Source organism: Penaeus vannamei, chromosome 17, assembly GCF_042767895.1.
Source record: "Penaeus vannamei isolate JL-2024 chromosome 17, ASM4276789v1, whole genome shotgun sequence".
NCBI lineage: Eukaryota > Metazoa > Arthropoda > Malacostraca > Decapoda > Penaeidae > Penaeus > Penaeus vannamei.
The window spans coordinates 43,093,904-43,108,903 of record NC_091565.1 but is presented as its reverse complement, the minus strand read 5'-3'; the positions used below and the strand labels follow the sequence as shown (position 1 = coordinate 43,108,903).

The following is a 15,000-nucleotide window of genomic DNA, read 5'->3' as shown; positions in this document are numbered from 1 at the left end:
GTCAGAATGGGACTCGTTCTATTTTCGACTGCTGGAAATCGGTACATATTTTTTTTCATTCTATTTTTTTCTTTATTTGACCTTGGTTGTAATGCGTGACTTTTGGGAAGATTTTTTTTTTCTCTTTGTAATGGTTTTGTTATCTTTCGGTGCATAAATATGGGAATTAATTACTTTCTCTTTTGATTAGTATAAAAGCAATTAGAATAGACATGAATAATAATGCAGTAAATAATTAGGAACTACATAATATGATAATTGTGATGATGGGGTTATATATTTTCAGATTTCCCTTTTTTCATTATCATTATCTTTATTATCATTATTGTTATCACTGCTACCAAGACCCCTACCACTAATATTATCATCATTGTTATCATAATTATCACGGTTATCATCATTATCCCGAATATTCTCTTCTAAGTCTTAATAAAGACAAAACCTTTCTCAATATCTTTACTGTGCTTAAAAGTACCGTTTTCTGGATCATCTGTGACCTGATCTTTACATAATTTTTCCCGGATGCTCTTCAAACCTATCCGAAATGGCTGCCCAGTTCCATTGCACCAATCACATCAGGTTTTACTGTGACTTTATCATTCCCTAAATCCATCTTACTTCTTCCATTTCAATCTTCTCAAGTTTTTTTTCGTCTCTAACCCTTACATCACAAGGCACCGCCACTCCCAGAATCCAAATTTCTCTAGTGGAATCCCACAATAGCCCGTAATTCCCCGGTTTCTGTCCAAACCACCCGACAGCTCTTTCCATTCCTCCCTCTCTACACAGTTGCCAGTGACCATAATATGCCTCATTATCCCGCCCTTTCTTATATTCCCGTTGTGGCCATCATCCTGCACTCACAAGCCAAAATGATTCACACTCACTCCCCTCTCTCTCTCTCCACACTTTATACACAGCGGTGAATTTCTCGTTAATGTGAAACCTCGTGTAGTTGGTCCGCAGAGCTTGGTTCAGTGCAGCCGCTCTTGTCCCTTGCCTTGTCCTTTTACAATTAACTCTTACCTTATCGGTGCATCCCTTTCTCTCTCTGTTCGTTCCCCTTTTCCTTCTACATTTGATCGTTATTATCATTATCATTATTATTATTATTATTATTATTGTTATTATTATTATTATCATTATCATTATTATTATCATTATTATTATTATCATCATTTTATTATTATTATTATTATTATTATTATTATTATTATTATTATTATTATCATTATCATTATTATTATCATTATTATTATTATCATCATTATTATTATTATTTTTTCTAATATTATTATTATTATTATTATTATTATTATTATTATTATTATTATTATTATTATTATTATTATTATTATTATTATTATTATCATTATTATCATTATTATTATTATCATTTTATCATAATTAGCACCATTATTATTATCATCAATATTATTGTTATGAAAAATTATTATTTTCATTATGACTTATTATTGTTATTAGTACTATGACTATTATAATCATTATTCTTATCATCATTATTGAGATTATCATTATCATTATTATTTCTAATATTATTATTGTTATCATTATGATTATTATTGTTATTATTATCATTATTATTCACCATCATCTTTAATATCATTATCGTTATAGTAATGCTAATGATACGTGATTGTACGTGATTATCACAATCATTATTATTATCATTACATTATTATCATCATTTATCTTTATTATTGTTATTATCATTATCATCATCATTATTGTTATTATTATTATTATCATTATTATTATTATTATTATTATTATTATTATTATCATCATTGTTATCATCATCATCATTATTATTATCATTATCATTATTATTATCATTATTATTATCATCAGGATAATTACTATAATCGTGATAATTATCATTATCAGTGTTGTTCTTATCATCATTATTATTATCACTATTATCATTATTAGTATTGTTGTTCATATTATCATTGTCATTATTATCATACTATTTTCATTATTATCATTATCACTGTTATGATCATTATTGCTACAATTACTGCAATTATTGTTATCATCATCCCTGTTATTGTTGTCACTATCATTACTACACCTTTTGCTGTTATTGTTATTAGTATCAGTACTTTTATGGTAGTTATTATGATTATAATCATGATTATCATTATCATTCTTTTTATTATTAGTTATTATTATTATTATTATTATCATTATTATTATTATTATTATTATTATTGTTATTATTATTATTATTTTTATTATTATTATTATTTCTATTATCATTGTTATTACCATTATTACTATTACTGCTGTTGTTCATGTTATTCTTATTATTTTTTTATTATTAGTGTCATCATTATAATTATTATCATCATCATTATTGTTATCATTATCATTATGATCACTTTTTTATATCATATCATTGTTGCCATGATTTTTATCCTCATTGTAATTATTACCATATTTTTGACATCATTATTATCACTATTATAATCATCATTATTATTATTATCATCATTATTTTCATTGTTATTGTTATCATTATCATAGTTATGATTTCTACTATCACTATCATCATTATCAAAATTATCATCATCATCATCATCATTATTGCCAATCTTATTATTATTAATGGTCTCATTATCAATGTCATTATCATCATTATTTCATTTGTGTTATTTTCATCAATGATGATAATTATAATAATGATATCATTGTCATTCTTGCTATTGTCATTGTAACTATTTTTATTGTAATTATTATCCTCCTCCTCATCATTATTGATATTATCATTATTGTTATGATTGTTAGTTTTGTTGTTATTGCCATCATTACCATTATATTATTTTATATTTTTTATGTTGTTACTACTTTCATCATCATTAATGAGATCATTATTATTATTATTATCATCATGATCTTTATCATTTTTACCATAATTATGATTATTACTGTTATTGATATTATTGTTACTATTATATTGTTACTCCTGTTATTGATATTATCATTGGTATTGTTATTACTACTCCCGTTATTGTTATAAATTCATCATAATTGCCGCAGTTATAGTTATTTTTTTTTTTTAGAATTGCCATTATTACTTATTCCTATCATTGTCATTATCAATATTATGGTTATCATCATGATCTCCATCACTATTGCTGTTGTTTTTGTATTATCTTTCATTGTATTTAGAACTGTTACCAATTTAATTACTAACCTGCTTCGCATTTCTGTCTTTGTTTTAGTAATAATTCTTTATTGTTACAGTATTGAAAAAAAAATCCTTATTTAACCCCTGTTATTGTAATAACATTGTCAGCTTGTTTTGTTATAGTTTGCTTATCTATAATTACCAATACATACATCATTCGTACTGTTGCAATTATCATTATTGTTGTCATTATACTGTTTTTCCTTTTCGACCATTATCACTATCTTTCGTTCACTCTTCATAACAATATCCTCGCGCTTCTCATAAACAAATAACTCCTACCCTTTTCACATTTAAGACTATTTTTTTTTTTACATTCTTTAAAGCTTCACATCTGAATCTTCACGTAATTTCACGAACAGTAAAAGTTCCCAAACTCTTGTCACCCAAAAAGGTCTTACGAAATCTCAGCTCAGGCTCTGGAACGCTGATAACAAATCCCCTTTTGTCTCTTGGCTACTTGATGGTGTCATTATCTTTATTATCGTCATTGCACTTAAATGAACGTGTTGAGAGCGAGGCGCAGGTTTTGAACGATAAAGTGGACAATACTTTTTTTTTTAGTTGAAATGGGCAAAATATTTTTCAAGATGCTGGGCGTTTCATACGTACACGCATACGAACGAAAATAAATATAGGCGGAGCGAGATAAATCAAGAGAGAGAGAGAAAGAGATAGATAGGTAGATAGATAGGTACGTAGAGATAGATAGATAGATAGATAGATAGAGAGAGAGAGAGAGAGAGAGAGAGAGAGAGAGAGAGAGAGAGAGAGAGAGAGAGAGAGAGAGAGAGAGAGAGATAGAGAGAGCGAGAGTGAGTGAATGTGAATATATTTGTATACATATATACACATATGGATAGATAGAGAGACAGACACACTGACAACCAGACAAACAGACAGACACAGAGGATGGAAGAGAAGGGAGCCAGCCATGCGTGTACCCAATGATATAACAGAAATAATCAGAGCGAGGCGGCGCGCAATCGCTGGCGTTTTGCTAATCAAGATATTTGATTGATACCTTTCTGTGAACTGGGTCAAAGGGCGTCAAGATCGGCGGGGTTTCTGTGTCTGTTTTGCTGTGTATGTCTGTTAGTCTGTGAGGCGTTCTGTGCGTCTGGCTCTGTCTCTTTGGGTTGGTCTATTTCTCTCTTTCTCTCTCTCTCTCTATGTGATGCACACTCACCCATATGTGTGTAAATATATATATATATATATATATATATATATATATATATATATATATATATATATATATATATATATATATATATATATATATATATATATACTTATATATATATACATATATACAAACATTTATATATATATATATATATATATATATATATACATACATACACATATATATACACATATATATACATATATACATATATATATATGTACATATATATATATATACATATATCTATCTATCTATCTATCTATATATATATCTATATATATATACATATATATCTATATCTATATCTATCTATCTATCTATCTATCTATATATGTATGTGTGTGTGTGTGTGTGTGTGTGTTTGTGTGTGTGTGTGTGTAATTATGCATGTATATATTTATACATACACACATGTATATACATATTTACACATATATACACATACATACATACATGCATATATATATATATATATATATATATATATATATATATATATATATATATATATTTATATATATATGTATGTATGTGAGTGTGTATGTGTGTGTGTGCGTTTCTATATATATGTGTGTGTGATACACTATATCTGATGCGCCTGTAGTCAAAATATCAGCATATACGTACTTGGCCCCGAAGTTCGGTCTCAACCCCCCCCCTCATCCCCATAGCCCTACCCCTCCTTCCCCACCCCCACCGCCACCGCCACCCCCATCCCCTCCCCCTCCCCCACCCCACCCCATCGCCACCCCACCCCCTCCCCACCCCACCCCCACCCCCACCCCCACCCCGCAGCCCACGTCAAGGTAAGCCAAAGGCCGGCTCTGAGGGCGTGTGACGTATCCAAAACACCGGGTCTTGTGCGGGATCTGCGGTGCCCAAGGGGTTAATGGGGGAGGGGGGTGGGGGTGAAAGGAGGGCAGGGAGGAAGAGGAAAGGGGGGATAAGAGGTGGAAGGAGAAGAGGGGAAGGAGGAGAGGGAAGGAAAGGGAATAGGAAGTAGGGGATAAGAAGGGGGAAGGAGGAGAAGGAGGGAGAAGGAAGGAGAGGGAATAGGAAGTGGGGGATAAGAGGGGGGAAGGAGGAGAAGGAGGGAGAGGGAAGGGAAGGGAATAGGAAGTAGGGGATAAGAAGGGGGAAGGAGTAGAAGGAGGGAGAGGGAAGGAGAGGGAATAGGAAGTGGGGGATAAGAGGGGGGAAGGAGGAGAAGGAGGGAGAGGGAAGGGAAGGGAATAGGAAATAGGGGATAAGAGGGGGGGAGGAGGAGAAGGAGGGAGAGGGAAGGAGAGAGAGAGGGAAAGGGAAGGAGGAAGAGTAAGGGAGCAGAGAAGTTGGGGAAAGGGAGAGAAGTGAGGGGGGGGAGAGGGGAGAGAGGGAGAGAGAGAGAAGGAGGGAGATAGAGCTGAGTTACCGGTAATGACTAGGTGTTGTTGCAAGTAGGGGGGTGGGGGTACCGGGAGTGGTGGGGGGGGGGGATGGGCGGTCGTAAAGCAACTCTGAGGATGGAGAAGGTTGAAGGGGTAGCATGGGAGGGCGGGGGAGAGGGGGAAGGGGGGGAAGGGGGGGGTTTGCCTGACGCCGCGCCACCGTCTCCGCGCCGCTGCAGAATGCGCAGTCTGGCATCGGCGCAGTTCTGTCTTTTGCGCTTTGCACATGTCTAGTATATTTTTTTATGCTTATATCTTATTAATCTATTTTGTTATGTCTAGCATTTCTTTCCCTTTTTCATTTTATTTATCCATTTATTTATCTTAATTTGTCTGTTTATTCAACTTCTGATCGTTGAAGATTGACGTATGTTAAAACGAACGTAAAATATTTTATACTTAACCTTTTCTCTTCGCCCGACAAATAGAATTATCTTAATTACGATTATGAATTATCATTTTTTCCCTTTTTCTTTGCAGGTGACCCCACTGTGTTCGGAAACCTCAAACCCGCTGAAGAAATTACCGAAGCCGTAGTCACATCCATCCGTAGTGGCAAATACAATGGTTACGGACCAAGCACAGGTAAGGCAAGAGAATTAGAGATAAGATAAATAATTAAATAAGTAAGATGAGGTGCGGTAAGACAGAATATTAAAGAAAGTGTTAAAGAGAATAAAATGACGATATAAAGTGAAATCAGAATACGATAGGCCTATATGATAGTAATCAAACGAACATCATAAATAAAACAACAAAAAAGAACAAAAAGTACAAACAATAAACCGCTTATATTTTCCCATTTGTTTTTCCTCATGAATCTCGCATGGCAACCGCGGTGTCTTCGAGTGTTGAATAAATGACAAGAACAGCTTCATGACAATTTGTGGATTGGCATCTTCTGCGTTGTCGTCTGTGCTACAGACCTCTGACGCGTATCCCCCCCCCCCCCAGTTTATTTATTTTTAAGTAATTTCTTATGTTTAACGTCTTGCAACATGTCCGAATGAGTGTAATGGAAGTTTTTTTTTTTTTTTTTTTTTTGGGGGGGGGGGGTGGCATTGCGTCCTATTTTCGTTTTATTGTGATTCTCTCTCTCGCTCTCTCTCTCTTGAACTGTGTCTGTTCGACTTTCTCTCTCTCTTTCTCCCCTCCACACACTCTCTTTCGTTCTCTCCATCTCCTCTCTTTGTATGCGTGTGTGTTGGTGTTTGTGTGTGTGTGTGTGCGCATGTGTGTCACCCTTTCTCTCTCTGCCTGACCATCTGCGATTCCCTCTCTCACTCTTACTTTCCCCCCCCTCTCCCCTGCCCCTCCCCCTCCTTCTGCCTTGACCCTGTCTGACCTTACCGAGTCCAAAGGCCCCAAGCTCTAAAGGTGGCATTACGACCATAATTTTTTCCCTCCAGTAAGTTTCCGTCGTTTGTTCATTATAGAAAACGGTGTCATAGACTATCGAGGGTATTCTTAACCATTTTAACCGTTAATTCCCCAACAACCGATTACTTATATGGAGGTGATAAACGCTTTTTTATTTTTATTTATCAATTTATTTTTTTAGTTCGTTCACTTTAATAACTGATAACTGTTCTTGTAATTATCAAGTAGAAATTATGAACCATGCTTCTTCTATTAACGAAAGTAGAACAATTATACCGACGGAAAAGCGAGAGAACAGGGCAGTTCAGTAAAAAAGAAAGAATGAAAGAAAAAAAGAAGGAAAAGAGAAAAAAGCAAAAACAAAACAAAAGAGTGCTTGCTGTATCTCACTGTATGCGGTTCTTATGACCGCTTTGAACCAGTATAAACAGGTTTTACGTCTCACATAAAAAGCCACTAAATAACTTACGCTTACCCTATACTTTAGAATTAATATATTTATTTATTTATTGAAAGAGATAGAGAAAGGGAAGGATAGTTAGCTAGATAAGCGGGACTTGTTCTAGTGCAAAACTGACGTAGAAAGAATTTAAACCGACAAAGCAACCGGATCCTGAAAAAGCGAACAAGAAGAATTCATGAAGATATTTAATTCATATTTCACTTAGATTCCATTTGTTATTATTTACAGGAATGCGTCAAATATATTCGAAAATGACTTGATTACCCCACAGATAGGAAAAAACACTCACTGATTTATTTAACAATTGCCTTTTCCAGGTTTTGTAGAGTCGAGAGAGGCCGTGGCGAAGTACGTGTCTGTCCCTGGCGTTGTAGAGCTCGAGGCGAAGGTAAGAAAAGGTTCTTTTTGTCAACAACTTCAGTGTCTAAGATAATCCAGATGTGCTTTCTTTATGGCAATGTCTTTCATCTTCTTCACTATCATAAACGTTGTTATTATCATTATCGTTTCGTTATCGTTATCATTATCACTATTGTTATCATCATTATCTTTATCATCATCTTTATCATAATCATTATCATTATTATCATTAACATTATCAGGATCGTCATTATCATCATCATCATCAACTTTATCATCATCATCACAACTTTATCATCATCATCATTATTATTCTCTTTATTACCTTCTTTATTATCACCATTACCATTATCACCATCATCATCATCATCACTGTTACTATGAATAAAAACATTACCATTACCATAATAATGTTAATGGCAGTCCTCAGTAGAATCAAAATTATTATTAAATTCATAAAATAATAATTATCATAAATGCAACAAAACACAACAAAACACAAGATCAAACAAACAAACATAACAGAAAACGCAACAAAAACAAACAACAACAAACAACACAACACAGAACAATATGAAACAAACAAAAACATCCCAACAACAACAAAAAACATCAAAGCATTAACAACAAAAACATCAAAACAATAACAACAAAAAACATCAAAACAATAACAAAAAACATCACAACAATAACAACAAAAAAACATCAAAACAAACAAACGATAACCAAAAAACAAACAAAGAACATAAACAAAAACATTAAAACGAAAACAGACAGGGTTTCCTCCCCGCCCACCGTGCCCCAACCCCCCTGGAGGCGCTGGGGATGGAAGGCGCGGCACTCGCTTTGGCACTGACGCTTGGCACTGTTATTGGCAAGTTGTTGGCGTGCTTTTATGACTTCCTTATGGGTGGTTGGGTTGGAAGGGGGTGGGGGGGAGAGGAGAGGGGAGGAAGGGGAGGGGGAGGGAGAGGGAAAGGGGGAGGAGGAGGGGGAAGGGACGGGGATGGGGTGGAGGGGGAAGGGAGGGAGAGGGGATGGGGTGGAGGGGGAAGGGAGGGGGATGGGGTGGAGGGGGAAGGGAGGGGGAGGGGGTGGAGGGGAAGGTAGGGGAATGGGGAGGAAGGTAGGGGAATGGGGTGGAGGGGAAGGGAGGGAGAAGGGAGGGGGATGGGGTGGAAGGGAAGGGGATGGGGTGGAAGGGAGAAGGGGAGGGGGAGGGGAGGGGGAGGAAGGAGGGAGAGGGGATGGGGAGGAGGGAGAAGGGAAGGAGATGGGGTGGAGGGGGAAGGGAAGGAGATGGGGTGGAGGGGAAGGGAGGGGGAGGGGACGGGAAGGGGGAATGGACGGACAAGTTTGGACACATATTTATCAAAGGTCTTTTCTTTCTAATAGTCTCTCATTATCTCTCTCACTCTCATTCTTTCCTTCTCTTCTCTCGTTTCTTTCTTTCTTTGCCTGTCTCTGCTTTCGTCTCTCTCTCCTTTCCCCCTCTTACTTTCTTCATTTCTTTCTCTCTTCCTCTCCCCCTTCTCCTCCCCACGTGCCATTACACGACGTGGCACCCTGCACGCTTGGCACTCGACCGAATAAGCCTAGAACCCATCATGGCACTGTCACATGTAGGCGATGACCATGGCCGCGGCACCCACGGAGAGGTTATTAATAAAGTCATATGACATATGAGAAATCCTTTTTTTTTTTCTCTCTCTCTCTCTCTCTGTACTTTATTCTTAGTATTGTGTCTGTTTCTTTCCTCTTTCTTTCTTCTCACAATAAGTCAAGATGAAATGAAGAAAAAAGCAGAAATACATACACATACACACACACGCACACACACGTAGACAACACAGATAGATAGAAAGACTGATGGAAAAGTAAAGTTCAATATACATAGATATACACGTATTTCCTGCGCGCACGCGCTCACACACATATGTACGTAAACATTATCCATATTAGTGTATCTAAATCTTTTTTTGAGCGGTTGTGCAAGGTGGTGATTTTTAACTTTGTTTTGTAATTATCTTTATCGCGAACATACATTTATCTAAAATGATGGAAGTAAAAAAAGTAAGAAAAAATGAAATGATACATAAAATGACAGGGTGATATAAAAGGACAAAAATGTAAAAAGCTAAAAACGTTAAAAGCACACACACAGATACGCATATGAAAAAGTGGTGTTGAAAAAAGTGACAGTTTTTGCGGACCACTTTACATGCATTATCCTGCCACAGATCTCTTGCACTCTCACCGCTCATCTCCGCCACAATAAGCCGACATGCCAATCAAACCAACCCGAACATCTGTTCGAAACATCATGTCTTTATCTCTCTTACAACACCGAAGCAGTCACCGTACATGTCAATTGCGACGTCAAAGTAGCTCGTTGAGTTAGTGTAAACGTTTTTTTTTCATTTCTTTTTCACAGAGCGAAAGAACAACAACGATAATTATATGGTAATAGAGTCTGCTTTGGTCACCATCGATTCGAAACCTGTTCACTGTCTTCCGAGTCACAAACGAACACGGAGATAAAAAAAGTTACAGAGAACGACACTCGTAAACAACTTAACAACAGATGAAAGTCGTTGGGTGATGACATGAGTGATTGTTGGTCTTGACAGGATATTAGTAGTATTGTCTGAGGCTATAAAACTTGCAATTATAATTGGGTTTCATTAGCCATATCCTTTGCCGATTGATGGCGGTAAAAGCAATTAAAAGTGGGTAGAATGCGGTGTGTGTGATCCTTCGTCTTCGGAAATTTGACGCAAAGCATTTATTGTAAAGAGAGGAATATGGCAATTTAGTTATTCTGCTAAGCAGGTCATTATAACAGGGAGGGTGAATCGCGCTTACGATCAGTATACAAGCAGATACCAGGTTACTCAGTCACTCACTCTCTCTCTCTCTCTCTCTCTCTCTCTCTCTCTCTCTCTCTCTCTCTCTCTCTCTCTCTCTCTCTCTCTCTCTCTCTCTCTCTCTCTCTCTCTCTCTCGGAAATCCGAAAAATATATCATGTAAATTGACTTAAATTGTTTTTCTTAGTCTATAAACATAAACATTTTCGTAAACACAATAACAATGAACATTTACAACCGTCGATTTCATTCCTAATCTATTTGTTAGATCCTTCTCGTGCATAATTTGCATATATATTTTTTCTAGCATACATATAAGGCCACGGCACACAACCTTGACGCAGACAGGCCTATATATCATACATGTAATTTACAAACCATTTATTACGAGTTATTTATCGCCTTATCTATCTATGGGCAGTTAGTGGAGTCGTCGTCCAGCTGTTTGATATTCCACTGCTTTTTGTCTTCACGTTTCGCACTTTTTCTAGTTTTAGTGGATTATTGGTTAAGTTAACCATGGCGCTTGAGGTTGGTGGATGGTAGATGGACATGGGTAAGTAGATGGATTGATAGGTAGGTTGGTAGGTAGGTAGGAAGCGAGGGAGGGAGGGAGGGAGGGAGGGAGGGAGGAAGGGAGAGAAAGAGGGAGGGCGGTAGGTAGATAAGAATATAGACAGATTTGTGGATAAATAGATTTGTAGATAAATACACAGGAAGATGGAAAGAGAGGTAGGTAGATAGAGAGGTAGAACAGAGATACAGATAGTTGGGTAAATCCTCATTACTATATCGACCCAACCTGCACTTTTTCAACTTAATATCATTACAACACCGGTTCAGTCACCACCATCACCATCACCACAACCAGTAGGAAGCATGGAACCTTCACCATCAATATCAACGGGTCCCTCACCACTATCACTATTGATAACCTTGGATATCCTCACTGATCATCACCATCATCACAACAGCCATCGAGAATTCACTATCAGTATCACGATAGTCACTATTTCAACAATCACCATCACCAAGACAGCCACCATGACAACCATCATTATAACTCTCCATCACCACCAAGCACTTCACCAAAACCACCACCACTATCACCATCATCATCACACCCACCACCACTGTCACCACCACTCCCTCACCACCATCCCTACCAAGACAGCCCCCCCACTCCCCCGCCACCATCATAATCCCCCTCCCCTACTACCCCCCACCACCACAATAACCCCGCCCCTCTCTCTTTCTCTCCCTCTCCCTCTGCAGGACATCATCCTCTGCTCGGGTTGCAGCTGTGCAATTGACCTGTGCATCACTGCCCTGTGCTGCCCTGGCCAGAACATCCTTGTGCCTCGCCCAGGATTCCCTCTGTACAAGACCCTCGCCGAGGGCCTGTCCATTCACACCAAATACTATGATTTGCTGGTAAGATTGTTTTCTTTTTGGGGATTGTGTGTTTTTGCTGTTGTCAATATTGTTGTTGTTGTTATTCTGATTTTTTGTTGTTATGGTGAATTTTGGTATCGTTATGATTATCATTCTTATAAAATTTCTTAATTTTCTTCTCTTTTGTTTTTCTTTCTCTCTCTTTATCATCCTTTCCCCATCCCCCGTTCTTTCCCTCCCTTTTCTTTATCTTCCTTCTCCCTGTCTACTTTCCATCTCTCCTTTCACGTATCGTTTCCAACCCGACCAACCCAACCCAACCTATCCTATACCATCCCATCCCATCCCAACCCATCCCAACCCAACCCTACCCAACCCAACCCAACCCTACCCATCCCAACCCTACCCAACCCAACCCTACCCAACCCAACCCTACCCAACCCATCCCATCCCAACTCATCCCCTCCCCTCTCCCCTCCCCCTCCTTCCTCTCCCGCAGCCGGAGAGGAACTGGGAGGTGGATCTGGCGATGCTGGAGGACCAGATCGACGAGCAGACGGCGGCCATCGTGGTGAACAATCCTTCGAACCCGTGTGGCTCCGTCTTCGGCGTCGAACACCTCAAGAAGATTCTCGAAATCGCCGCCAGGAACAAGGTGCCTGTGATCGCCGACGAGATCTATGACCACTTTGTAAGTAGAGAAGGATTTTGTTTATTTGTTTCTTTATCTATGTCTCATTTATTTTCATGTAGATTTATGGGAATGATTCTTAGTCATTTATCTATCTACTTTTTTTGCTTTTAATTGATGGTGTTTTCTAAATTTTTCTTTTCTTTTACTTTCTTTCTCTGTTTCTCTTTCTCAGTTTTTACCTATGCCTCTGTCTGTCTGTCTGTCTGTCTGTCTGTCTGTCTGTCTGTCTCTCTCTCTCTCTCTAAATTTATCAGAACAGAATCAAATCTCTCTCCCTCCCTCCCTCTTTCTGCTCTACCTCTCCCTCTTTTTTCTCGTCTCTCTCACACTCTCCTCCGTTTCTTCTCTCTCTTCTATTTCTCAATTTTCCCCAAATTAAGAACCGGATCAGGATTTATTGCAAAAAACAGAAAAAAAGGATATCTGGACTGGAACAAAGTCTTTATAGCCCCAGGTATCGGATGTCCCATTGGGTCACAAATTCTATTTTATTTTTCGTTTTTTTTTCTCTTTTTCTTGAGGATGGGAAATACCAGATGGAGAAATGGAGTCAGAGAGAGAGAGAGAGAGGGACAGGGAGGGAGGGAAGGAAGGAGGAGAGAGAGAGAGAGAGAGAGAGAGAGAGAGAGAGAGAGAGAGAGAGAGAGAGAGAGAGAGAGAGAGAGAGAGAGAGAGGGACAGACAGACACACACTCAAACACACACACACACACACACACAGAGAGAGAGAGAGACACACACACACACACACACACACACACACACACACACACACACACACACATATTGAAAGAGAGAGAGAGAGAGAGAGAGAGAGAGAGAGAGAGAGAGAGAGACAGAGACAGAGACAGAGACAGAGACAGAGACAGAGACAGAGACAGATACAGAGAGAGACAGACAGACAGACACACAAACACACACACACACACACACACATAGAGAGAGAGAGAGAGAGAGAGAGAGAGAGAGAGAGAGAGAGAGAGAGAGAGAGAGACAGAGACAGAGACAGAGACAGAGACAGAGAGAGTAAAGAGAAAGAGAGAGTATAAGAGGGCAAGAGTGAAAAGAGAGAGTGTGAAAGAGATAGATAGACAGATAGATAGGTGAATATATATATATATATATATATATATATATATATATATATATATATATATATATATATATATATATATATATCACTCACCTTTTCTCTCTCCCTCCCCTCTGTCTCTCTCTTTCTCCCTCCCTTCCTTCCTTCCTTTTCCCTTTTTTCTTCTTTCCTCCCTCTCTTCCCCTCTTTCTCCCTTTCACTTCCCTCCCTCCCTCTCCCTCCCTCCCTCTCTCTCTCCCTTGCCCTCCCTCTCTACCTTTCTCCCTCCCTCCCTCTTTCTCCCTTTCCCTGCCTCTCTCTCTACCTTTCCCTCCCTCTTTCTCCCTTTCCCTCCCTCTCTACCTTTCTCCCTTTCCCTCCCCTCTCTACCCTTCTCCCTCCGTCCCTCCCTCTCTCTCTCTTTCCCTCCCTCTCTACCATTCACCCTCCCTCCCTCTTTCTCCCTTTCCCTCCCTCCCTCTTTCTCCCTTTCCCTCCCTCTCTCTCCCTTTCCTTCTCCCTCCCTCCCTCTCTCTCCCTTTTCCCTCCCTCCCTCTCTCTCCCTTTCCCTCCCTCTCTACCCTTCTCCTTTCCTTCCTCCCTCTTTCTCCTTTCCCTCTCTCTCTTTCCCTTCTCTCTCTCCCTCCCTCCCTCTCTCTCCCTTTCCCTCCCTCCTCTCTCCCTTTCCCTCTCTCTACCATTCACCCTCCCTCCCTCTTTCTCCCTCTCTACCTTTCTCCCTTTCCTTCTCCCTCCCTCCCTCTTTCTCCCTTTCCCTCTCTCTCTACCCTTCTCCCTCCCTCTCTACCTTTCTCCCTTTGCCTCCCTCTCTACCCTTCTCCCTCCCTCCCTCTTTCTCCCTCCCTCCCTCTTTCTCCCTTTCCCTCTCTCCCTCCCTCCCTCCCAATCCAGCGCTGATCCCTGCATGGCAACAAA

General features: G+C 38.8%; 1 protein-coding gene across 1 annotated transcript in view; it reads left to right on the top strand.

The window, feature by feature from the left end:
- The window catches only part of LOC113800061 (tyrosine aminotransferase), a 33,266-nt gene that overhangs the window by 5,493 nt on the left and 12,773 nt on the right, over positions 1–15,000 (top strand). The window contains exons 2-5 of the mRNA XM_070132345.1: positions 6,314–6,418; positions 7,994–8,064; positions 12,179–12,337; positions 12,798–12,989. Coding sequence (XP_069988446.1) covers positions 6,314–6,418; positions 7,994–8,064; positions 12,179–12,337; positions 12,798–12,989 — 527 coding nt within the window. The remainder of the gene's footprint in view (positions 1–6,313; positions 6,419–7,993; positions 8,065–12,178; positions 12,338–12,797; positions 12,990–15,000) is intronic.